The sequence below is a fragment of the Cherax quadricarinatus genome, chromosome 4, assembly GCF_038502225.1.
Source record: "Cherax quadricarinatus isolate ZL_2023a chromosome 4, ASM3850222v1, whole genome shotgun sequence".
NCBI classification, from domain to species: Eukaryota; Metazoa; Arthropoda; class Malacostraca; order Decapoda; family Parastacidae; genus Cherax; species Cherax quadricarinatus.
Genome location: NC_091295.1, coordinates 45,873,724 through 45,899,123, shown reverse-complemented (window position 1 = coordinate 45,899,123; position 25,400 = coordinate 45,873,724). Strand labels below are relative to the sequence as shown.

Below are 25,400 nucleotides of genomic sequence, written 5' to 3'. Positions count from 1 at the left end.
AATCATAAACATCAGCAATAATTTTTACTAATGTTTATCATTTTATGAGTATTCCCTAATTAGTGGGCAAGTGGCACTGATGTTGTGACCTGTTGCACTCCAGGTGTCACTGAAGGTGTGACCTGTTGCACTCCAGGTGTCACTGGTGTGACCTCCAGCACTCCAGGTGTCACTGATGCTGTAACCTGTAACACTCCAGGTGTCACTGATGGTGTGACCTGTAACACTCCAGGTGTCACTAATGGTGTGACCTGTAACACTCCAGGTGTCACTAATGGTGTGACCTGTAACACTCCAGGTGTCACTAATGGTGTGTCCTGTAACACTCCAGGTGTCACTAATGGTGTGACCTGTAACATTCCAGGAGTCACTAATGATGTGACCTGTAACATTCCAGGAGTCACTAATGATGTGACCTGTAGTACTTCATATTGTAAATTAAAGGTGGTCTAATTAGCTTATAAACCACAGGAGAAAAATCTGATATCAAACATTAACTCAATAATAATAATAATAATAATAATAATAATAATAATAATAATAATAATAATAATAATAATAATAATAATAATGTGGGTGGGATACGACTGATGTGTTAAAAAATAATAATAATACTATGAATAATAATAAATTACAATTTTTTTATTCAGTGTAAAACTTATAATAAAACTAGTGGCATCGTAAGGGAGGGAAGCCGCCCCGGGTGACACCATTTAGGGGGTGACACCATTTAGGGGGTGACACCATAGAGCCTCTAAAGAAGGTGACACTAATGCACAAAACAGTTCTGCGCCAACATAAGAGAAAAATCCTTCCTTTCTATATAGCCTATTATATGATTACAAAGTACAAATAGGCCTATATAGGGAAAATCATTGATTTTGATGATGTGATAGATGATTCTGCAGGATTGAAGGCAAGGAAAAGTAAGATCAGATTCACTGAGATATTACCTGTATTCAAGGTCAAATCGGAACTAGTGTTTCTCTGATATTGCAATGTTTTCCTTTATTTTTTAATTTTTTTTCACATTGTTGAAAGTGAAAAAATGTAGGAAGTGTTGGCTGTACTCAAAGTGGTATTTGAGTTTATGTTTCCTCAATATTACTACCATTATTTATTTTATCATTAATGACGTTGAGAAGCATTCTCTTGTTCGGTTTATGGCCCTTAAACGTTCTCATTGCTAAGCTTTAGTCATTAGTCATGCAGTAGTGAAGTAACTGGAGTTGACTCCCCCTATCCCCCCACCTTTGGATTTCATGGGGGTGACACCAAAGATGCCGCCCCGGGTGACACCAACCCTAGCGACACCACTGAATAAAACACTATTAACAACTCTGAATAGATCCATCAAACAAGAGTATGAGAATTAAAACTTTCTCTTATGAACTTGTAATAATATATCCCAGACACCGAGTGAATATACAACACCGTGGAGGCTGCTAGATCACCATCAGTGAAAATTTCATTGGAAAATGACACTATATTATGACTCCATGTGACATTGTAGTGGGTGTGAGGTAGACTTATACAAAACTCAAACATATACATTCGACCTCTGTTCCTCAGCATATGGCGAGTGAGGTCAACAACCTTTATTGACCTGTAGTTGCAAAGCGTGACTTAATGACTTTTTTATTATGCTATTACTGTCTTGACTCGCTTATCAATGACTTGTCATTAATTTTTCTTGATGCAAGATTGCAAAAAAAGTAAAAAAAAATAAAAAAATTAGTGTTTTGTTTTAATTTTTATGATACACAGTTAAGATCAAAAACAAAATATATAAAAATTTCTGCTCTCACTCTGCCAACACGTAGGAATTTAGTCGCAAAACATTCTAAGGCTAAACATCATGAACAGAAATTGACACTCATAGTGTTGGAAAATTTGCTCTATACATGCCATTAACTTTTCAAAAATAACATATTAAAGGAAAAAAAATATGAGATTTACTTTATACTCCAAAAATCTGAAAATTTTTTGAAAAAATTTAGATTACTAAATTCAAAACTTTGAAAAGAATTCCTAACAAAACGAAAAATATATTTCACATATGTTGTATAGTATTATAATGAGCCATCACCCGAGTGCAATTCATCATAACTTGAATCTACTGATAGAGTGCACAAAGGCAGCAGGTTTGTGATGAGATGGAATGCAGTATGCACAATGTATGATCAACTAAATCACTTACAACAAGCATGGAGCATGTTTCTGCATGGAAAACATTATGGGTTTCCATCACAAAAAAAAATAAGTGATTGTAAAATGTGAAGAGAAGAGAGAAATCACTGAGTGATCATCTGCAAGCTTACACATATACTGTCAAAAAAAAAAAAAAGCGTATGACATGTTGACCATTGCACTTAATTACAAATACAGATGTTCCACATAGTTATGGCACAAACAAATATTACAAATAAATTACATTTTTTATATACAATACAACTTTAACCAGTCGCACTTGTGTGAAAAAGATGGTGAGACTCTTACATCCGCCACATTGAACCCCCCACTGGCTTGAACCTTGCCAGTTCTTCATCAAATAAGTTTGTGGGAACTTTCTAAAACTCCAGGTGCCTTAGGTACAAACACAGTATACTACAACGGCAAACAAAAACAATTACGCACTACAGTATTTGTTACAGTACTCTAGAGGCAAGAAGAATTACCAGATTAAATTCAAATGTCTTGTTTTAAAAAGAGCTTAGAGAGTTAGCTTAAAGCAAATGTCTAACTGGCAGGTGTGATGCATTCACTGACGACTTTGATGATTAAGACATGTGCAGCAGTCAGGTATCTATACTGTTGAAACGATACCTAACCGTTTCACGTGTCTTAATCAACTTGTCGGTATTTGATACCATTTTCAGCATAATTGTTGACTTTAACAACTTCACTCTTCTTAATAAAATGGGCGCACTCTATGTACACGAACTTGGGTAGCACCATTGGGGAAAACAATCGTGAAGCCCATACATAAAGTAACACAAAAATGAGCATGATAACTACACATTTCAAGAAATACCAAAAATGTTAACCATGGCATAATTTAACAGTTATCTTTCCTTCATTAGGTCCAAATATCTCTTTCCAGCATTTGGAAATAAAAAATTTGAGGTGCTAGCTACACACTGCATGGAGGTGAGTGGGTGGTGTGGAGTGCTGTGGTGGAGATGATGGGGGTGAGTGGGTGGTGTGGAGTGCTGTGGTGGAGATGATGGGGGTGAGTGGGTGGTGTGGAGTGCTGTGGTGGAGATGATGGGGGTGAGTGGGTGGTGTGGAGTGCTGTGGTGGAGATGATGGGGGTGAGTGGGTGGTGTGGAGTGCTGTGGTGGAGATGATGGGGGTGAGTGGGTGGTGTGGAGTGCTGTGGTGGAGATGATGGGGGTGAGTGGGTGGTGTGGAGTGCTGTGGTGGAGATGATGGGGGTGAGTGGGTGGTGTGGAGTGCTGTGGTGGAGATGATGGGGGTGAGTGGGTGGTGTGGAGTGCTGTGGTGGAGATGATGGGGGTGAGTGGGTGGTGTGGAGTGCTGTGGTGGAGATGATGGGGGTGAGTGGGTGGTGTGGAGTGCTGTGGTGGAGATGATGGGGTGAGTGGGTGGTGTGGAGTGCTGTGGTGGAGATGATGGGGGTGAGTGGGTGGTGTGGAGTGCTGTGGTGGAGATGATGGGGGTGAGTGGGTGGTGTGGAGTGCTGTGGTGGAGATGATGGGGGTGAGTGGGTGGTGTGGAGTGCTGTGGTGGAGATGATGGGGGTGAGTGGGTGGTGTGGAGTGCTGTGGTGGAGATGATGGGGGTGAGTGGGTGGTGTGGAGTGCTGTGGTGGAGATGATGGGGGTGAGTGGGTGGTGTGGAGTGCTGTGGTGGAGATGATGGGGGTGAGTGGGTGGTGTGGAGTGCCGTGGTGGAGATGATGGGGGTGAGGGGGTGGTGTGGAGTGCTGTGGTGGAGATGATGGTGGTGAGTGGGTGGTGTGGAGTGCTGTGGTGGAGATGATGGGGGTGAGTGGGTGGTGTGGAGTGCTGTGGTGGAGATGATGGGGGTGAGTGGGTGGTGTGGAGTGCCGTGGTGGAGATGATGGGGTGAGTGGGTGGTGTGGAGTGCTGTGGTGGAGATGATGGGGGTGAGTGGGTGGTGTGGAGTGCCGTGGTGGAGATGATGGGGTGAGTGGGTGGTGTGGAGTGCTGTGGTGGAGATGATGGGGGTGAGTGGGTGGTGTGGAGTGCCGTGGTGGAGATGATGGGGGTGAGTGGGTGGTGTGGAGTGCTGTGGTGGAGATGATGGGGGTGAGTGGGTGGTGTGGAGTGCTGTGGTGGAGATGATGGAGGTGAGTGGGTGGTGTGGAGTGCTGTGGTGGAGATGATGGGGGTGAGTGGGTGGTGTGGAGTGCTGTGGTGGAGATGATGGGGGTGAGTGGGTGGTGTGGAGTGCTGTGGTGGAGATGATGGGGGTGAGTGGGTGGTGTGGAGTGCCGTGGTGGAGATGATGGGGGTGAGTGGGTGGTGTGGAGTGCTGTGGTGGAGATGATGGGGGTGAGTGGGTGGTGTGGAGTGCTGTGGTGGAGATGATGGAGGTGAGTGGGTGGTGTGGAGTGCTGTGGTGGAGATGATGGGGGTGAATGGGTGGTGTGGAGTGCCGTGGTGGAGATGATGGAGGAGAGTAGGTGGTGTGGAGTGCCGTGGTGGAGATGATGGGGGTGAGTGGGTGGTGTGGAGTGCCGTGGTGGAGATGATGGGGGTGAGTGGGTGGTGTGGAGTGCTGTGGTGGAGATGATGGGGGTGAGTGGGTGGTGTGGAGTGCCGTGGTGATGATGGGGTGAGTGGGTGGTGTGGAGTGCTGTGGTTGAGATGATGGGGGTGAGTGGGTGGTGTGGAGTGCTGTGGTGATGATGATGGAGGCGAGTGGGTGGAGTGCTGTGGTGACAATGATGGAGGCGAGTGGGTGGTGTGGAGTGCTGTGGTGATGATGGGGGTGAGTGGGTGATGTGGAGTGCCATGGTGGAGATGATGGCTGAAGACAGCATCCCTGAGTAGGAAGGGAAGACCACAAGATATGGCAGGCAAGGGCTGGGCTGTCACACTGGGAGGAGGTCAGTAGATCAGTCTAGGTGTTGAGAATGATCCAGGAAATGGGAAAAGTCACTGCAAGTGGTGGGGTAAACTAATGGTTGAAACCATAGGCCAACAAATACCTGTATAGGAATAGTGAGCAAGAAGAATGCGAGATCATAGGTGAAAATATTTAGAGCAAGATATGTGATGCCATACCTTCACAAATATCAATCACAGATTAAGACAGTATCTTTGAAAATGACAGAGAGCCACCGTGCTGTCCTTCAGGAATAGAAAATAGAGTGAAAATGATAAGTAAATCGGCAAATATGTTCTTACATACTGATAGAGAAGGCATGTTGAAAATTATTAACCCCAAGGTTGAGACACCTCCCACCCTCCTCAAATTAACTCTTAGAAATAGTCAGGTTTGTGGTTTAGTGAATGCACCAAAGCAACTGTCTTGGGCTCAACCAGAAAAGTTTTATATTAAGAGTAAATTACACTGCTGTAAGTTTTCAAGGTAGAGTATTTCCTAACTCTGAAAAAAAGACAAGAAAACCCATGTCATGGAGCCAAATATCAAGAGATTACAAAAAGGTTAAATTAAAGAAGGTTAATACTTTCAAGGTCAGGCATGAAAAGGAAGACTAAATTATACTTAAAAAAACAAGGAAAGCCATTCTTTATTCAGTTCTCCTGAGACCAATTCATGTACTAACAAAAATATGCGGTTAAATAGATGGGTAACGCAGTTTAACAGGTGGGTGATGATGATGTGCTGGAATGATAGTTAACTTTGTAACATCACAAGAGAATATCAGAAGTTGACAAACCTCAGTGTTGGGATAGGAATGAATACTTTATATTAAAAACGACTTGCAACCCTGATGAAATAAAACTGCACGATGGAAACACCAACTGAGTATATAGTAACTAATTTCAATATCATAGCAAAACACTGTATAATGTATTTGTGTGTACAGTTTGTATATGCATGTAGGTGTTATGTATGTAGGTGTATGTTTGCTTCCTTGCTTGCTTGTGAAGTTAACTGTGCAAGAATAAAATGCTATTTTTAAAAAGATATAATTCCTAAATTTGCCCAAAACAATACAAATTATGCATTTAGCCATTGTAGTTACTCTCCATGATGCCTGAGACTGGGGACCCCCCTCCCCCCTATGACTAGTGTATCTCTGCTACTCGGCAAATGCGATGATTGGCAACAATGTGATTTTGTACTATATTCTGTAGTGAGTGAAGTATTATTTTCCCAAATTCAATGTTTTAACAATATGAGCAATCGCTATGTAAATAATATATCCGACGTGTTTTAATTTGTATTGAGTTGAACAACACTAGACTGTGGCTTGCTAAAGTAACTGTTGGCAGACTTCGTCACGAGAGGCTGGTATTGGAAAGTGAGACTCAAATGAGAAAGGTAATGCAACAGTGCAGTGAAAGGAAATGTAGTACAAGAGAAGAGACTGTGATTAGAAAAGAAAATTGACTACCAATCCATTTCCACAGAAATAAAGCTGGAAGAGAAAAATTTAGAATGCACTAATGTACAGAAATAATCATGTCCAAAAGATAGAAGAAAATTTAGTACTAATCCACTTCTACATATACAATTATGGGTGAGATAAAGATTATGTCATACTAATCTATTTCTATGGAAATGCATCACAGATATGCAATGAGATATTTAAAAACGCATTTTATGGTAGTGTCAAGCCTGTCTCCACGAGCACAAGGTATGTATGTGGATGTAACTAGAGACACTGAATGGCTTCTTCACAACCATATAGAAAGTAGAATTTACTTGACAAGGAATAATTACTTTTAAAATATATATAGTATAATTTGAGAGGGAGTGAGTATTGAATCATTAATTCTTACTGTTAATAGAGATTTTTAATACGACATAAAATCCATTTAACTATCCTAACTCATTTACACTCGGGTCAATATCCTCCATGGCACAATATGCATATACGGTATCCATAAACTATATGAAAAATAAAAAGCACTAAGGAAACCAAAATAAATTTCCACGTTATGCTTCTGACTTCATGTCAAATACATCAACACATCAAAGATGACTCATGTGTGACCTATGGAGTACCAAATGAACAGAATACAAAAATATAGCAGATTAGATTGATCATTTTGTGGCCTTCACTTCACATTTCTCTAGTCTATGGCTGAGCATATACATCATCAGTACTATAAACAGGAAGTCTCAATTGCCCTTATAACAAACGCAGCACCATTACCTCCCCTCCCCCAAGTCCTCATGAATGTGGCACGATCTGATGAGCACTGGCAGTATAAGATTGGCACAGTACAAACATGACAATGTACAGTCTGAACTTATTGTAACACATGGGTGGCACCATACAATACAAAATTTATACAACACGTAGGTGGCACTGTACAGTACAAACTTGGTATGTACAATATATAGGCAATGTCCAATAAAAACTTAGTACAACTCACATGTGGCACTGGACAGAAGCACCTGGTACAACACAAGAGTGGCATTTTGCAGTGCAAAGTCGCCACAGCTAATGGATGGCACTGTACTGTACAAACGTGAACACTGGAATGGATCTCCTTTTGAGCCTCCAAATGTAAACATAACTTGCATTAAAGTTCTTTCCATATCACACAGAAACATACCGACTCTACCAAGTCTGTATATAATGGATTTCTTAATATGTAATTTGCCGCTCAACTTTAAGAAGTCAACTTGAAGAGCCACATCTAAGCTATGAATTATTTTGGACCTCAAGTATCACCATATTCTTACCAAACCTTCATTAACTTTTTCTTCAGCCTTCGAACAGCAGCAAACATTTTCATGTGGAAATTGTGCAAGCGTATTCATATTTTGTAGATTCATTTTCTCTTAAATAGCATCCTTTCTTAAGCTTTTATCTGTATCTCTGTTTGTTTGCCATAATTTGGCAGTTTAGCCTCTTTAGCATATATGTTAGGTGATGGTAAGGAGAGAGAGTTGCAGAGAGAGTCTTTATTTTGAGTGACTTCATCAACCCGTGATTTGATTAAGTTCAAACAGAGCGAAATGTCAGCAGAATAAAGATTTGATCTGCAACTGTGTCACTTTACCATACAGCTGGCACCACTTGCCAGTCAAAGCAACAGCAGGTGATGTGGCAAGCAGGTGATGTTGCAAGCAGGTAATGTTGCAAGCAGATGATGTTGCAAGCAGGTGACATGGCAAGCAAGTGATCCACTATCATGACTCTTGCTCAAAAGGCCTTAATTCATAACAACATACATTCCATTTTACAGGTTGATAATTTCCAATTCAATATTTTTTTTGAGGGGGGTCTAATCATCCAATTTATCAATACCACATAACTAAGGTCTTTGAGAAGCACATATCAGAATATGTGTGAAGATGTCCAAAATAATTTACATCTGACCTTCAAATAACATATAGCAAAATAATGCATTATTTGTGGTATAAACATAGCTACAGAATTTTCTAAAAGTTTGCATGGTCTCGCATACTTTCTATGGTAATATTAAACTGATATTCATAGCAAATAGCTGAAAGACTAACTCTTATATTTCCACACTCAAAGGGGCACTAATATTATCACCAGATACAGTGGTCTCTTGAGTTATGATGGGTTTGAGTTTCAATAATTTTGAACTATTATTTACTCTCATAAAGGAGTTTAGTTTTCAATTGTAATGAAAAAATGAGATACGATATGCATGCGATGGTTGGGTCTCAGCTTGCCTCTTGGGCAGCATCTAAGCCAATAGAAGTGTCAGTGGAGGTGGCTTAGCAGCCAATCACTGATGGGAATGAATTGTCTCTATGGTAGTATTTTAGCCAATAGCAATGTTTTTACTACAGTTTATCATTTTTCTCATTAGTTTGAAGCCTCCCAATGTATTGCCTTCACTCTTTACTCTTCATAACTACAGCTGTGATTTAATTACACCCTCTTCTATGTTGCTAAGTCATCATGGCACCTAAACTGTGCAGTAAACAGGCAATTTCTCTAAAGATCAAGGAAGAAATTGTGAAAAAATATATAATAATAAGAGTTAGAATTTGTGCATTGGTGTGTGAATATGGCTTTACATAATCAACCTTCTCTGTTACTGTCAAGCAAAAAGAAATTACAAAGAATATTAAAGTGGCTGAGAAAATTCAGGTGTTGTTCATTCATCAGGAAGGTGTGAAAAGAACCATAAGAAAGCACCCAGACACTGAAAAAACTGAATTCACTTCGTGTGTTACTGAAGATAATGTTTTATCTTATCTTGAACAGCCTCAGAAGAAAGCGACAGAACAAGAAACTGTGGGCAGTTTCTCTCCCCCACCACTACCACACCACCAATGCATCAAGTCCAAAGCTACAGTCAAAGTTGCACTTCTGGGGTCTTGGAATGAATTACCATAAAATCACGCATTTTGAGGTTTGAGCTACGATAGTTCTGAGATACAATACGTCTTCTGGAACGGACTGACATCGTAACTGAAGGGACCACTGAATATTATTTGATAATTTATGTGCGTCTCTGAAATATAACATTATGTCTGTTATTTATATTTAGGATGGAATTGTAATCATGCAATGATAATAAATATTCATATAATTTTTTTAAAACTAAAACAAATATTAATATTAAAAAGATGTGAAAATATCTTTGCGAATATTACTAGCACATATTGTGACAAAATTACTAGCAAATATTGTAACAATGTTACTAGCAAATATTGTGACAGTATTACTAGCAAATATTATAACAATAATACTAGTAAATATTATAAAAATATTACTAACACATATTGTGACAATATTACTAGCACATATTATGACAATACAAGTATTAACTGTAATTAAATAGCTAGACGATTTAAGTGAAGTACAGCTTAACAGACTGTAAATATTGTACTATAATAAGTTCCTTATCATTACTGGCATTTTCAGTACATATATTTAATTTTAGTGAAGTGCTTTGCAATAATTAGATAATAATTATTTGTAATTATCTTCTTGTGTAAACACATTATTTAGCATATGGAATGTGTTGGAATCTTCGTGTGCCTAAGCCAGAGGTCACATAGTTCATCATCATGTTTGCCATCAATCCTTCATAATTGTGTAATATGAACATCTCAAAGCTATGACAGAGTATCTTAGAGCTGTCAGACTTTCAGCAGACTTCTGTCTCATCCTCAGATGACGAGTGTCTAGGTATGACTTTGCTAGTAAGACGATCAGGCAGTAAGATGTCTGACTCCTCATCTGACAGCTCATACCATGGCTTCTCTTCTTTCTTGGAACTCCCAGAGTCTCCCTAATAAAATAAAATAAATTAACAATTATTATTATGTGAAAAATATATAAATTATTCTTCACAGTGCAACACATCAAGATTACTTTATTATAAAATTATTTTACTGGATGAATCTCTATATATACTAATAGAATATCTTAACAACAATACAAGATTTTTCGGTTAAGTAATAATATATACTTAATTATTTTTCTGCTAATTCAAACTGGATTTGTATTTGATGTTTTGGTTCAAGCTTTTACGAGTCATATCTTTTTACTACATTTTCTTTGGCATTCTTCGTATATTTGTCTATATATTTTTACCTTTCGTATTCATGTACTTGATACTGTGTTCCTACTAGGTGAGTGGTTGAGCATGTCTGTCCAGAGACTGACATATGAGACTTGAGCCTCCACTACTAACATGTCTGTCCAGAGACTGACATATGAGACTTGAGCCTCCACTACTAACATGTCTGTCCAGAGACTGACATATGAGACTTGAGCCTCCACTACTAACATGTCTGTCCAGAGACTGACATATGAGACTTGAGCCTCCACTACTAACATGTCTGTCTAGAGACTGACAGACGAGACTCAAGCCTCCACTACTAACATGTCTGTCCAGAGACTGACATATGAGACTTGAGCCTCCACTACTAACATGTCTGTCTAGAGACTGACAGACGAGACTCGAGCCTCCACTACTTACATGTCTGTCTGAAGACTGACAGACGAGACTCAAGCCTCCACTACTCCATGCACTGAATGACCCGCACAGGGTTAGTACATTACATATATGTAGTACATAATTAAAGAAACAATTCTGGAGATTCTCCATCATTGAAAAATGTTCACATAAGTTGCATATCATCAAAAAATTATTATGGAAAAATACCTAAACTTGGTTCACTCTAAAGTACCTCCTAACTACCTTAACCAACAGAGAACATTTAATAGTCCCTTCACTATCATGTGCATGTGACTTTTCATTATATAACCAACATATTCTTCTGCAAATAGTTTATTACTACTGTAACATGCTACCCAAAGCTCCCTTTAAGTAAGGTATATTAGCACTGAAGCTTTGAGGTCAATCAGCTGAAATATTCATAATTTATCCCAAGAAAATCAGTATTTCAATTTACCAAATTTCATTCACTAAAATCTACAAACTGGCACCTATACAGCGCAAGATGAACCAAAAAAGTTTGATGATTACCTACAGAATGTATCAGCTGTTAAAGATTGATGCCATTCAGAAGAGCCATACTCAAATTATTTAAGAGAAAAGCACACTATTTTCAAAATGAAAGTGGAACACTCCAACAAGAATCTTCATGCAGGTAGGATACACCAGTGTTGCAAGATTCACCAGTATACCTGAGGATACACCAGTGCTGCAAGGTTCACCAGTATACCTGAGGATACACCAGTGTTGCAAGATTCACCAGTATACCTGAGGATACACCAGTGCTGCAAGGTTCACCAGTATACCTGAGGATACACCAGTGCTGCAAGGTTCACCAGTATACCTGAGGATACACCAGTGCTGCAAAATTCACCAATATACCTGAGGATACACAAGTGCTGCAAGGTTCACCAGTATACCTGAGGATACACCAGTGCTGCAAGATTCACCAGTATACCTGAGGATACACCAGTGCTGCAAGGTTCACCAGTATACCTGAGGATACACCAGTGCTGCAAGGTTCACCAGTATACCTGAGGATACACCAGTGCTGCAAGATTCACCAATATACCTGAGGATACACAAGTGCTGCAAGGTTCACCAGTATACCTGAGGATACACCAGTGCTGCAAGATTCACCAGTATACCTGAGGATACACCAGTGCTGCAAGATTCACCAGTATACCTGAGGATACACCAGTGCTGCAAGATTCACCAGTATACCTGAGGATACACCAGTGCTGCAAGATTCACCAGTATACCTGAGGATACACCAGTGCTGCAAGGTTCACCAGTATACCTGAGGATACACCAGTGCTGCAAGGTTCACCAGTATACCTGAGGATACACCAGTGCTGCAAGGTTCACCAGTATACCTGAGGATACACCAGTGCTGCAAGGTTCACCAGTATACCTGAGGATACACAAGTGCTGCAAGGTTCACCAGTATACCTGAGGATACACCAGTGCTGCAAGGTTCACCAGTATACCTGAGGATACACCAGTGCTGCAAGATTCACCAGTATACCTGAGGATACACCAGTGCTGCAAGATTCACCAGTATACCTGAGGATACACCAGTGCTGCAAGGTTCACCAGTATACCTGAGGATACACCAGTGCTGCAAGATTCACCAGTGTACCTGAGGATACACCAGTGCTGCAAGATTCACCAGTATACCTGAGGATACACCAGTGCTGCAAGATTCACCAGTATACCTGAGGATGCACCAGTGCTGCAAGATTCACCAGTATACCTGAGGATACACCAGTGCTGCAAGGTTCACCAGTATACCTGAGGATACACCAGTGTTGCAAGATTCACCAGTATACCTGAGGATACACCAGTGTTGCAAGATTCACCAGTATACCTGAGGATACACCAGTGCTGCAAGATTCACCAGTATACCTGAGGATACACCAGTGTTGCAAGATTCACCAGTATACCTGAGGATACACCAGAGCTGCAAGATTCACCAGTATACCTGACGATACACCAGTGCTGCAAGATTCACCAGTATACCTGAGGATACACCAGTGCTGCAAGATTCACCAGTATACCTGAGGATACACCAGAGCTGCAAGATTCACCAGTATACCTGAGGATACACCAGTGCTGCAAGGTTCACCAGTATACCTGAGGATACACAAGTGCTGCAAGATTCACCAGTATACCTGAGGATACACCAGTGCTGCAAGATTCACCAGTATACCTGAGGATACACCAGTGTTGGAAGATTCACCAGTATACCTGAGGATACACCAGTGCTGCAAGATTCACCAGTATACCTGAGGATACACCAGTGCTGCAAGATTCAACAGTATACCTGAGGATACACCAGTGCTGCAAGGTTCACCGGTATACCTGAGGATACACCAGTGATGGAAGATTCACCAGTATACCTGAGGATACACCAGTGATGCAAGATTCACCAGTATACCTGAGGATACACCAGTGATGGAAGATTCACCAGTATAGCTGAGGATACACCAGTGCTGCAAGATTCACCAGTATACCTGAGGATACACCAGTGATGGAAGATTCACCAGTATACCTGAGGATACACCAGTGCTGGAAGATTCACCAGTATACCTGAGGATACACCAGTGCTGGAAGATTCACCAGTATACCTGAGGATACACCAGTGCTGCAAGATTCACCAGTATACCTGAGGATACACCAGTGCTGCAAGATTCACCAGTATACCTGAGGATACACCAGTGCTGCAAGATTCACCAGTATACCTGAGGATACACCAGTGCTGCAAGATTCACCAGTATACCTGAGGATACACCAGTGCTGCAAGATTCACCAGTATACCTGAGGATACACCAGTGCTGCAAGATTCACCAGTATACCTGAGGATACACCAGTGTTGCAAGATTCACCAGTATACCTGAGGATACACCAGTGTTGCAAGATTCACCAGTATACCTGAGGATACACCAGTGCTGCAAGATTCACCAGTATACCTGAGGATACACCAGTGCTGCAAGATTCACCAGTATACCTGCAGAGGGTTTCAGGAATCTACGTTTACCCACGGCCGGGTCTGAGAGTGGTGGATCAGGGTCTGATCAACCAGGCTGTTACTGCTGGCTGCACGCAAACTGACATACAGACCACAGTCCAGCTGGTCAGGTACTGACTTTAAGTGCCTGTCCAGTGCCCTGCTGAAGACAGCCAGGAGTCTATTGGTAATCCCCCTTATGTATGCTGGAAGCTGGAAGCTTCAAGCTCATTGGGCATGTTTCCTTACGCCTGTTGTCCCTATTTACCCAGCAAGTAAGTAGGTACCTGGGTGTTATCCAACTGGTGTGGATCGCATTCTGGGGGGACAAGATTGAAGGACCACAATGGAAATAGAGAGAGAGTCCTTGATAATGCACTGACTATCTTGGGTTATCCCATGTTGATAACCCTCTGGGTTAAAAATCTGAACAAAATCTTATCTTAATCTTTTGGATGTACCTAATTAACCATATATATTTTTACCACAACAGTCTTCCACCAAGGTTGGGTGATCTAATCTTAGTGGGTTATTCATTCAATAATTATTTTGCTAGATCATGTGTGTAGATATTCCAATTCATATGACCCTCTGCACTGCAACATTCCCATTTCCCCTTCAGAGTGCAAGCGCTGTACTTCCTACCTCCAGGACTGAGACAGGCTAACCAGTTTTCCTGACTCCCTACATAAATGTTACTCTGCTCAAACTACAGCACATCGTGCTTGTATACATGTATAATAAAATGATCAATGCACAAGGACCATGCTCACCCTAGCTGAGGAACTCGTGTTGGGCTGGTCTGGTTTCTTAGTCTTCTGCTCACAAGAAATGTCAATGATGGCTGCTGTCTTGACATTAAGTTGCTTCTTTAGTGGTAATAATGTCAGCGAATAATCTGACGAAGAAGATGCTGACCCTTCCTTACTGCTAACACTTGTGCTGCCTCCCACGCTACCTTTCCCAACACTAAGCTGTCGTGCTGATTCACTCTTGCTGACATCTGAGGCATGGGAAGGAGGCGAGAGTGCTGACTCTGTCTTACTTATTTCACTAGGTGCGGGGGACATACGGCCAGCAGTGCTGGAGTCTGGGGTAGGCAGAAGGTCCTGAGTTAGGGAAAATCCCTTTTGTAGGGGATAGTCACTTTTGAAGGGAGGAAAGGAGGAAGAGGAAGATTCAGGACGAGATACAGAATCCGACTTTGAAGCACTGGAAGCAGGTCGTGCCACAATACCCGAGTCCTCAGAGGCAGCCACACTGCGAGCCTCATTTCCAGGCTTCAACACCGCTTCTTCAGGCACAGGTGGTAGATTTTCCTCCATCGACTGAAACTCAGGTTCAGGAGGAGCTGGTGGTGCAGAGGAGGGTGGTGTGGGGGGTGAGGTATCTTCTGGCAGTAGTTTCCGGCGAGCAGGCAGTGGTGGTGGGCTAGACGGGCAAGATCCACTAACACCAAGGTTACTGGAAATACTACCATTGCCATTGTCAACATGCTTTTCAGATGAAGATGCACCACTGCGAGTCCTATGCCGTGCTGCTTCTGCTTCAGGTAAGTCAAAGGGTCGAGTAGTGACTGTAGAGGAAGAAGTTGTAGTAGTAGTTGAGGTGGTGGGCTTGCCGATAGAAGACTCCTCAGAGGAGTTGCTGTACTCTTGACTAGATGAAGTGTTAGATTCGGTGGTGGTGTGGGCATCAGTGTCACCCAGGGACAAAGTAGATTCTCTTACATTACCGTATGTCTCCTGGAAGTCCCGCGCACTAAGCTCAGGCACTTTTCGCATTGTTTTTACCTTGCGTTTAGAAGGCCATCTTGGTTTAATAGAGAATTTATGGAGGAACCCTTTACGTTTGTACACAGATGTCACCCCTCCAGGTGTGCCCTTGATGGTGTTCTCTATGCCCTCCCCATCGCCTAGGTGCCGCTGTCCACAAATATCAGAGACATCCGCGGCAGCGGCGCCCGGGGATGTCTCATTCGTTAAAAAGTGCTTATGGTCAGTATTGTCTGCATGATGCAGCCGAAGATGGTGTGGATGATCAGCACTATGCAAAAGATCTATTTGTTTCATACATGTCGAATCTGCACCACTTTCACTGGATGTGGTAGTTGCCTCACCTCCACGTCCTGAACACTCTCCTTCATCATGGCGGGCCTGAGGGCCACGTTTTTGGCGCCGATCATGGGGCAGACGGAGTGCCTGAGCTTCTCCACTACTGCTCTCCTCACTGGCCCGCGGGGGCGCCGCTCCCCGGGGCCCTACCTGGGGGTCCAGTGGCCCAGGATCATCTTCAGGTGGGGCATCACTCTCATCACTAGAAGGTTCAATTACTTCCAGTACAGAACAAGAACCACTTTCCGATGTTAATGCTAACTCCCGCAGTCTAGCACTGACTTCCTCTTTACCTAGTCTCTCCCCACTGGGTGAACTTCCAGCATATTGCTCACTAATTAATCCTAAACCAGGGCTCAAACTGGCATCAGCCCAGTATGGTCTTCCAGAGTTTTCCTTTGATTTAGAAACTTGATTTCTTGCCCTAGAGAATATCGGAGACTGCTTGTGATTAATAGTTGGCTCAGAAGGATCATCTGCTATGTTGGCTTCACTTCGGCTCAGATAATTTATCTCCTGAATCTGCTCGCTACGTCGAACACGAGGTGATAAAGCTTCTAGTCTAGCTGGAAGCGTTTCAGATCGAACATCAATACCACCACTTGCAGGTGTCCGTATTGGGGTAGATGTAAGAGTAGTAGCTCTTGTGGGTGTAGAATGAGCTGTCGAAGAAGTTGCAGCATAGTCTTCAACTCCCTCGTACACATCTTCCTCTTCACTAAACGGAAAGAGTGAGATGAGAGATTCCTCGGAAGAACAGAGAGATGGCAGATCACCCAGGCGGCAGTCTCCTCCCTGCGCCCGCACTGAACACAGCTTTGCCCTGCATCGTTAAACAATGTCAGACACTTATGAAATATTACAACATACAACATTCTGGCATATTTCAAATAACCAACACAAATGACATTTACACCAGTATTTCAAAGTTGAACCCTGCATTCTGATTCTATCACTCCCCACTTGTCCTTATAACATTTCTTCAATATAAAAATTTCAAAACAGATATGAGAGTGCTCAAACACGTAAGTAGGTTCAAAGTTAAGAGACAGACCTTAACTCTAATAGTTAATTGCAACTAGGCATTTACAGCTTTTAGATATTTCCTAAGTAGTGATGACAGGCGAGCAGCTGCTAGAATGATACCAAGCAAGTAGCTGCTAGAGTGATAACAAGCATGTAGCTACTACAGTGATAACAAACAAGCGGTTACTAGAATGATAACAAGCAAGTAGCTGCTAGAGTGATAACAAGCATGTAGCTACTACAGTGATAACAAACAAGCAGTTACTAGAATGATACCAAGCAAGTAGCTGCTAGAGTGATAACAAGCATGTAGCTACTACAGTGATAACAAACAAGCGGTTACTAGAATGATAACAAGCAAGTAGCTACTAGCGTGATAACTGCATGCAGCTGCTAGAATAATAACAAACAAGCAGCTACCAGAGTGGTAACAAGCAAGCAACTACCAGAGTGTTATCAAGCATACAGCTGCTAGAATGATAATAAGAAAGTAGCTACTTGTCTGAGCTAGAAGATTCAACTAGCAACCTCTGCCTTAATAAATTTTATTTAACTGAATTGTTTGTCTACATAATCATCAATAAATTTTTCACAAACAATCTTACAACACTTAAAAGTTCCTCTGCATGACAGGAACAAAAACATGATCTCAAACTTATGTAGTTGCCTTAATAAATTAAGAGAACAAATTCATGCAAGATTAGCTACTTATATTGTAATGTTAAAACATTAAATAACTGAGCAGTTATCAAAGCTATGGGCATTTGTGTTTTGAAATTAGCAATGAACTTAATAATAATGGCAAGAGCAGACACTGCTATTAAAGAATGACTATAAATATACACATAAGATATTTTATGCTGTATAACAACTTTTTAGAAAACAATTTTGTTCTGATTTTTAAAAATACAATTAAAATTGCATTAGCAACATAATCACATTTGAAATAAAGTGAAATCAGACTCAAGAAAAATATTTATATACAAATATTATTGAGCTTAATTATAATTCTTTACATTTTCAACACAAAATCTTTTATAAAGAATCACACAGGATATGTACATTGAGGGATGTGTATCTCTCTGTATATATATCCTGAACATTTACTCTAAACTTTCTTTTAGGGATTAAGGTATTCTTGTCTGGTGGTGAAAAGGTTATGTGTAGCCTTAATGGCATTTGAACAGTCAACAGGCTTTAAACTCCATTAACAGATCATTAACTAAAAAATACCACACTAACATGAACACCCAGCTATATATGCCTCTCAATGTATATACACTGAGAGTTACTTTATTCCCCTTTTTTACAGGATTAAAGTATTCCTGTAATGTAGTAAACAAGTTAGGTGCAACTTAAGTCGCTTACAATTGGGTGATAGACTTTAAATCCCACTAACGAACCACCAAAAAAAAAAAAATGACATTCACCTGAAGACATCTAGCGGATGATGAGCAGTGGCAACAGTTCGATGACTGCGATGTCTGAGCTTCTTCCAGGATTCCTCTACTAGAAGCATCCGATGCTCCATGTCTACAAGGGAGGATCCAAACCATGTCTTCTGTGCTCCCTGCCACCGCTCATGCAACCCATTTACATACTCTATAACTGACTCCACTTGTTCCCTGGGATAAGCATAGAACCTTAATATTCCTAAGTTGTGTGGAAGAGCACAGAATATACAGGAAAGTTTAGGAAAATATATACATCTAGGAGAATATATGATACAGCACATATGGAAAGGTAGGAAAGAAATTCGAAGAAATACTTTTAATAAAATTAAAAGAGATGACAAAGGCTTTGGGCTGGCAATAAACACAAGAAGAAATTTATTAACATGAGTTAAAACAAAAATGTTAAGAGGCAAAGATGGTCAAGAATGATTCTCGCTGCCTCAGGAAAATTACATTGCAAGGACGTATGATGCCTCCAACTCACCGTGCATGAGTCGACTGCCTGACCCCATTGACACGATCCCTGAGAGAATTGTTTTCTTCAGCCAGAACTTGTAGTGCCATAATGATGTTATCATGTGCCTCTACCATGTGGTCATGGAGTCGAGACAGCTCCCGCACCACCTCCTCCCTCTCTTTAACCAGCCGTCGTGCTACGCTCAAAACCTCTCTGTAAGTTACCACATCTTAATTTTATAATAATGGCTACAGTAAGAGATTTTAATCAATCATATGGTTTTCAGCAGCGGTCTGAGTAAATAATGCCAAGTGTAAATTCCCTAAAAACATTTCTTAGTATTTTCAGTTTTTTTCTTAACACATCGGCTGTTTCCCACGGAGTCAGGGTGACCCGAAAAAGAAGAAACACTTTCATCGTCATTCATATATGACTGTCTTGCCAGAGGCGTGTTGATACTACAGTTCAAAAACTGCAACACATCTTCAGTACTTTCAATACAGTATAATACATACACTGTACAGTAATTAGAAAGCTAATAACTTACAGCATACATGTATACGTACTGTAATTCTCTTTGTGAGATTTCTTCTTAAAAATATTTACTTTTAAATCCTTGTTACAGATACCATTATGGAATTCTCAAAATTGGATTATAATATGAGAGGAAATTTTTTTTTTAACACATCGCCCGTCTCCCACCGAGGCAGGGTGACCCAAAAAAGAAGAAATAATTTTTTTTTCTCTTTACATTTAGCAATTTATACAAGAGAAGAGGTTACTAGCCCATTGCTCCCGGCATTTTAGTTGTCTCTTACAACGTGCATGACTTACGGAGGAAGACTCAACTCACAAAATCGTAAGGACACAATTGCAAACAAACCATACCAGACCAACGCGTTAGCTACTGAGCCAGTTGGCTACAATAAGATTCATCCAACTAGGTAATTTCTACACCATAGGAAGGTTAGCACAGGCACCACTGTGACCACAAATGCAAGTTTTTTTACAGACGGATCTCCCGCCAGCGTGGCCGTGACGAACTCTAGCTCAAGTACGGAGGAAGGATTCTTCTCCGCTTCCCCACAGAGAAGAGGAAATATAACCTAGTGTAATATTACTGCCTGGGGAAGCCTTAACTTTGCAATAACTACACAGCAAGAATTATCATCAGCCTTACTTGAAATTAACTCTGAGATCATGGTTGTCCGCCATCGCTGCCTCCAGCTCAGCTTCCCTCCGCGTGAGGTCAGTGGCCAGGGCCAGGCCAGATTCATGAACACACAGGTACTCAGCACAGGCCAAGTGGCCACGCACCACACACACTTCCCAAGCCTTTTGACCCATATCGTTCTGCAAGCATATGCAGTAATACCATTACAATTTGGCTCTACGTAAAGTCTGCCCATAACACTACATTTACAAAGGAACCTTTAGTAAATATTCACAAACAAATTGTTAACCCAACACTATAATATTTATGCATAGTTTGTAAAATTATTATTATTATTATTATTATTATTATTATTATTATTATTATTATTATTATTATTATTATTATTACAGCCTCTCCTCACTAAGTGATGCCTCGGACTTACAATGGGCTCTGTGACCAGTATTAATACCTAAATAATGTATATTAGAGCTGATTTCCTCTATTATGTTTATTTCAATATACAATACACTACTGTATAAACATTTAAAAATAAACCAGAAATGTTATAATGGTGCAAAGGTGACATTAAAAAAATATCAAAGATGGTTGACACAAACTCACTACCATTATAGTATGTTCTTCACTTAGCAATGAATTCGTTTAACGATGTGGTCTCAGGAATGGAACTCCGTCCTTAAGTAAGGAGAGGCTGTATTATTATTATTTTTTTTTTTTTTCAACAAGTCGGTCGTCTCCCACCGAGGCAGGGTGACCCAAAAAAGAAAGAAAATCCCCAAAAAGAAAATACTTTCATCATCATTCAACACTTTCACCACACTCACACATTATCACTGCTTTTGCAGAGGTGCTCAGAATACAACAGTTTAGAAGCATATACGTATAAAGATACACAACATATCCCTCCAAACTGCCAATATCCCAAACCCCTCCTTTAAAGTGCAGGCATTGTACTTCCCATTTCCAGGACTCAAGTCCGACTATATGAAAATAACCGGTTTCCCTGAATCCCTTCACTAAATATTACCCTGCTCACACTCCAACAGATCGTCAAGTCCCAAGTATCATTCGTCTCCATTCACTCCTATCTAACACGCTCATGCACGCTTGCTGGAAGTCCAAACATAATCTATGTTAATTATACCTACCCTGTAACGTTATTTTATCATCAAGAATGTAACAAACACAAGTGACTGATGATAATAATTATTTTAATAATACTTTAAAGCCATTCTGAATATAAAAGGACAGATAATACTTAGAACGCAAGTCATATACTACTGTAGTTACTTAGAACGTGAGTCACTTACTAGTTACTTAGAACATGAGTCACATACTAGTTACTTAGAACATGAGTCACTTACTAGTTACTTAGAACATGAGTCACTTACTAGTTACTTAGAACATGAGTCACTTACTAGTTACTTAGAACATGAGTCACATACTAGTTACTTAGAACATGAGCCATATACTAGTTACTTAGAACATGAGTCACATACTACTTAGAACATGGGTCATATGCTAGTTACTCAGAACATGAGTCAAATATTTACTGAAGTTACTTAGAACATGAGTCACATACTAAATTAAATTATGAATCTTATTTTAAGATGTTATGATAAGAAAGTAAGAGGCTGGTGCTGGTAATCTGTTTATTGTCAGGGAACAACAAATGTGTAATTTCCCACTCAGTAATAATGTGCTTTATCTTAGAGATTATGATCAATAAGCTTCCTCTAACACTGGAAACAACCAAGTGTCGAATTTGCACTTACAAATATTAGAGAACTCAGCACCATTTATAACTTATATTTGAATAGTTGCAAATGCTATCATGACTATCATAAATGCAAAACATATGCCCTTTCATGTAATTTTATTTTTCACAAGAATTTAATAATAATAATATAATGATTTTATGCTCTAAACATGAGTAAAATTTTTCATGCCATAACAAAATTTCATTGGCAATTGACAGGATCTTAGGTTATCAATTGTCATTGATATCCAAAGCCTCTCATTTCCGAAAGCCAGTCAACACATAAGAGATAGCAGATTAATAAAAATAAGTTAACAAAAACTGAACTCCTTTTACAGTGATTAATATTTAAACCAGTAGAGGTATGAGCTTACTTTTAGTGTAACATCAGCACCGTGTTGCAGGAGGATGGAGCAGACCCGAGAGTTGCCAGTGCGAGCAGCGAGGTGGAGAGCTGTGTTGCCATTGTGATCTTTGTTGTCCAGCGGTACTTCATGTGCCATCATGTATTCCACCAGCCATCCTACTACCTGTGTCACATTGGAAAAGGTGACATCAAATTTTCTTTTGACATACTAATTTCCAAAACACTGAGTTTAATGGGCTTTGTGTAATGTGACTACTGTAGGTTCTCTATGACTACAATGTTTGACTACTGTATGTTCTTTGTGTCTAAAATGTTGGACTATTGTATGTTTTTTGTGACTACAATGTTTGACTATTGTATGTTCTTTGTGCCTAAAATGTTGGACTATTGTATGTTTTTTGTGACTACAATGTTTGACTATTGTATGTTCTTTGTGCCTAAAATGTTGGACTATTGTATGTTTTTTGTGACTACAATGTTTGACTATTGTATGTTCTTTGTGCCTAAAATGTTGGACTATTGTATGTTTTTTGTGACTACAATGTTTGACTATTGTATGTTCTCTGTGTCTACAATGTTTGGCTATTGTATGTTCTTTGTGCCTACAATGTTTGGCTATTGTATGTTCTCTGTGCCTACAATATTTGACTATTGTATGTTCTTTGCGACTACAATGTTTGACTACTGTATGTTCTTTGTACAATGTTTAACTACTGTATGATCTTTGTTACTACAGTGCTTTTACAAGTTCCAACATTTATTTTTCACATGAGTATTTACAGTTTGTATTTGTATTGGTGTTAAGTGCTGTACAATGCACAAGTCTCTTATACCTACACACTTATCTGCAGTCCATATATTTTAATGCTATTTTTGACTAACCCAAAGTCCTTACGATAAACAACAAGCCTATATCATCTACTGTAAACTATTTAAAATGAATTTTAAATGTATAGTAATGATGACTGTAATTCCCACTAGGCTACCATACAAGACAGCCTGGTGGTGTCATGGTTCTCTTAAACAGCTGTACTAGGACAACAGTTTAACACTAACAAACATTTATACATAATCCAAGTGTAATTTTTAGTATTATATTCAACAGCATGTTGAAATTATGACTTCAATGCTTTACAGTATCGAAAAAGTAGTACAATTAACATTCTTATTTTATGGCTGAAATATTGTATAAATACAATGTTTCACTGTATCATGTAGAAATTTGGAAAAAGGCAAGTTTTAGCTTTATAAACACTTTAATGTAGAATATGATATTTTTTAGTGATAAGATTTGCGTCGTGGTCCTCTTTATCTGAGCTAAAGTTGAAGAATTATATTGAAATTAGTTACATCTTAAAGATTACTCTGAAATTAGCTGAAGCAAAAAGATTACCCACATATTTGTTGAAGCTAAATGATTATTCTGAAATTGGTTGAAGCTAAAGGGCTATTATAAAATGAACTGACCTCCTCCTGAGCATACTTGGCACTAATGTGTAAGAGAGATCGTTCACCATCCTTACAGCGCACCTTGTCTCTCACACCTGTGTTCTCGACCAGCCACTGCACCAGCCTTAGCCGCCCATACTGTGCCAGGGGGGAAATAAAATGGTGAAGTAATGGTAACAAAACCTCGAGTGTTCATTAAGTCCAAATAATGTTATAGCAAGAAAGAGCACCACAGAGGATTATTAATCAAGGATAACTTTAAAAAAAAAGCCATGCAGTGTGCTTTATTCCTGATGATGTCCTTCGTAGGACCATCCTCAGATGACCCATAATGGTCGACTAACTGTCAGGTATCTATTTACTACCAGGAAATGGGCAGTATATGTTTCAGGAGACTTTCCCATACATCTTGTGGAAAATTGCATTTATCTGAATGTAACTCATTATGTACATAACAGTAAATGATAACAAAGATAATTATTATTTATCAGAGTTACATAGACAAGTAGGAATTTGGGACACCTAGGTCGCAAAAATGTCCCCCTTCGATACCTACAACTGTCATATCCACAAGTTGCTCTAGACCTATTAATTACAAATGAAATATGTATCATCAGGAATTCTGGTAAATATATAAATTTGTGGACTGTATATTAAAATTAATAAGTGATTATATATACACACATTTACTTAACAGAAGGAGAATATATCTTAATATCACTCACCAATTTGACTGGAGATTAAGGTGTATCATACTCAGAAAACCTCACTGTCTATCAATGAAAATAACACTGGCCAGAGTTACAACATAAACAGACTTATCTGAGGTTCCTGGAGCTGTCTTGTCCAGTCGCCTGATATCTCAAGTTATGCAGGAATGCACATCCAACAATTTCGGCTCCTATTTGAGAGGTGTCAGCCCAATTTTACCTCTAGAGCGTGAAAATTCTTCCCAATATTCACTAATGTTTGTTACTCAATTCAAAAAATAATGGCGAGTCTCTTCTGCGCAGGCACAGGCTTCCCATTTTTTATGACATAAATTTTATTAAATACAATGTATTACACTAATTTACATAAAAAATACAATGTATTTTTTCTGGAAAATACATTATTTTCCACACTGCGGCCGGCCGGAGTTCATTGCTAAACGACTCAAATTGCTCCTTCCTTTAGGAGACGATTCCAGCCGGTTCTGGCTTAGTGGCTTAGTAGGTCTTACTACGATTTCATCTTCCGGCATCACTTGGTCAGCGTTATTTTCCATATCACTCGTGTCACTTTCCCTCAGATTTTCATTTACAAACGTTTGATTGAACACCATTTAATTCCAAGGGAATCAATTTATTAATTGTGCGTAAACTTTCCTGGCCACAACACAACACTTTGACATTCTGGACAACACCTTGTGCATCTGGGTACAGTGTCAATACTTTGCCCAGAGGCCACAATGTTCGTTGCTGTTCAGTATCAATCAACACAATGTCACCTGGTTGAATGTTC

The 25,400-nt window shown here is 40.0% G+C and overlaps 1 protein-coding gene and 1 long non-coding RNA gene across 2 annotated transcripts in view; one reads left to right on the top strand and one right to left on the bottom strand.

Annotated features, from left to right (window-relative positions):
* LOC138854253 (uncharacterized) overlaps nt 1–25,400 on the top strand; it is a 31,124-nt gene that overhangs the window by 4,733 nt on the left and 991 nt on the right. Inside the window, exon 2 of the long non-coding RNA XR_011393458.1 lies at nt 22,486–22,630. This is a non-coding gene — a long non-coding RNA (uncharacterized lncRNA). The remainder of the gene's footprint in view (nt 1–22,485; nt 22,631–25,400) is intronic.
* LOC128684349 (uncharacterized) overlaps nt 4,820–25,400 on the bottom strand; it is a 207,724-nt gene continuing 187,143 nt past the window's right edge. Inside the window, exons 8-14 of the mRNA XM_070096293.1 lie at nt 23,916–24,035; nt 22,456–22,611; nt 20,329–20,501; nt 19,176–19,361; nt 18,668–18,862; nt 14,871–17,034; nt 4,820–10,415 (exon numbers count right to left, since the gene is read on the bottom strand). Coding sequence (XP_069952394.1) covers nt 10,272–10,415; nt 14,871–17,034; nt 18,668–18,862; nt 19,176–19,361; nt 20,329–20,501; nt 22,456–22,611; nt 23,916–24,035 — 3,138 coding nt within the window. The 3' untranslated portion in view covers nt 4,820–10,271. The remainder of the gene's footprint in view (nt 10,416–14,870; nt 17,035–18,667; nt 18,863–19,175; nt 19,362–20,328; nt 20,502–22,455; nt 22,612–23,915; nt 24,036–25,400) is intronic.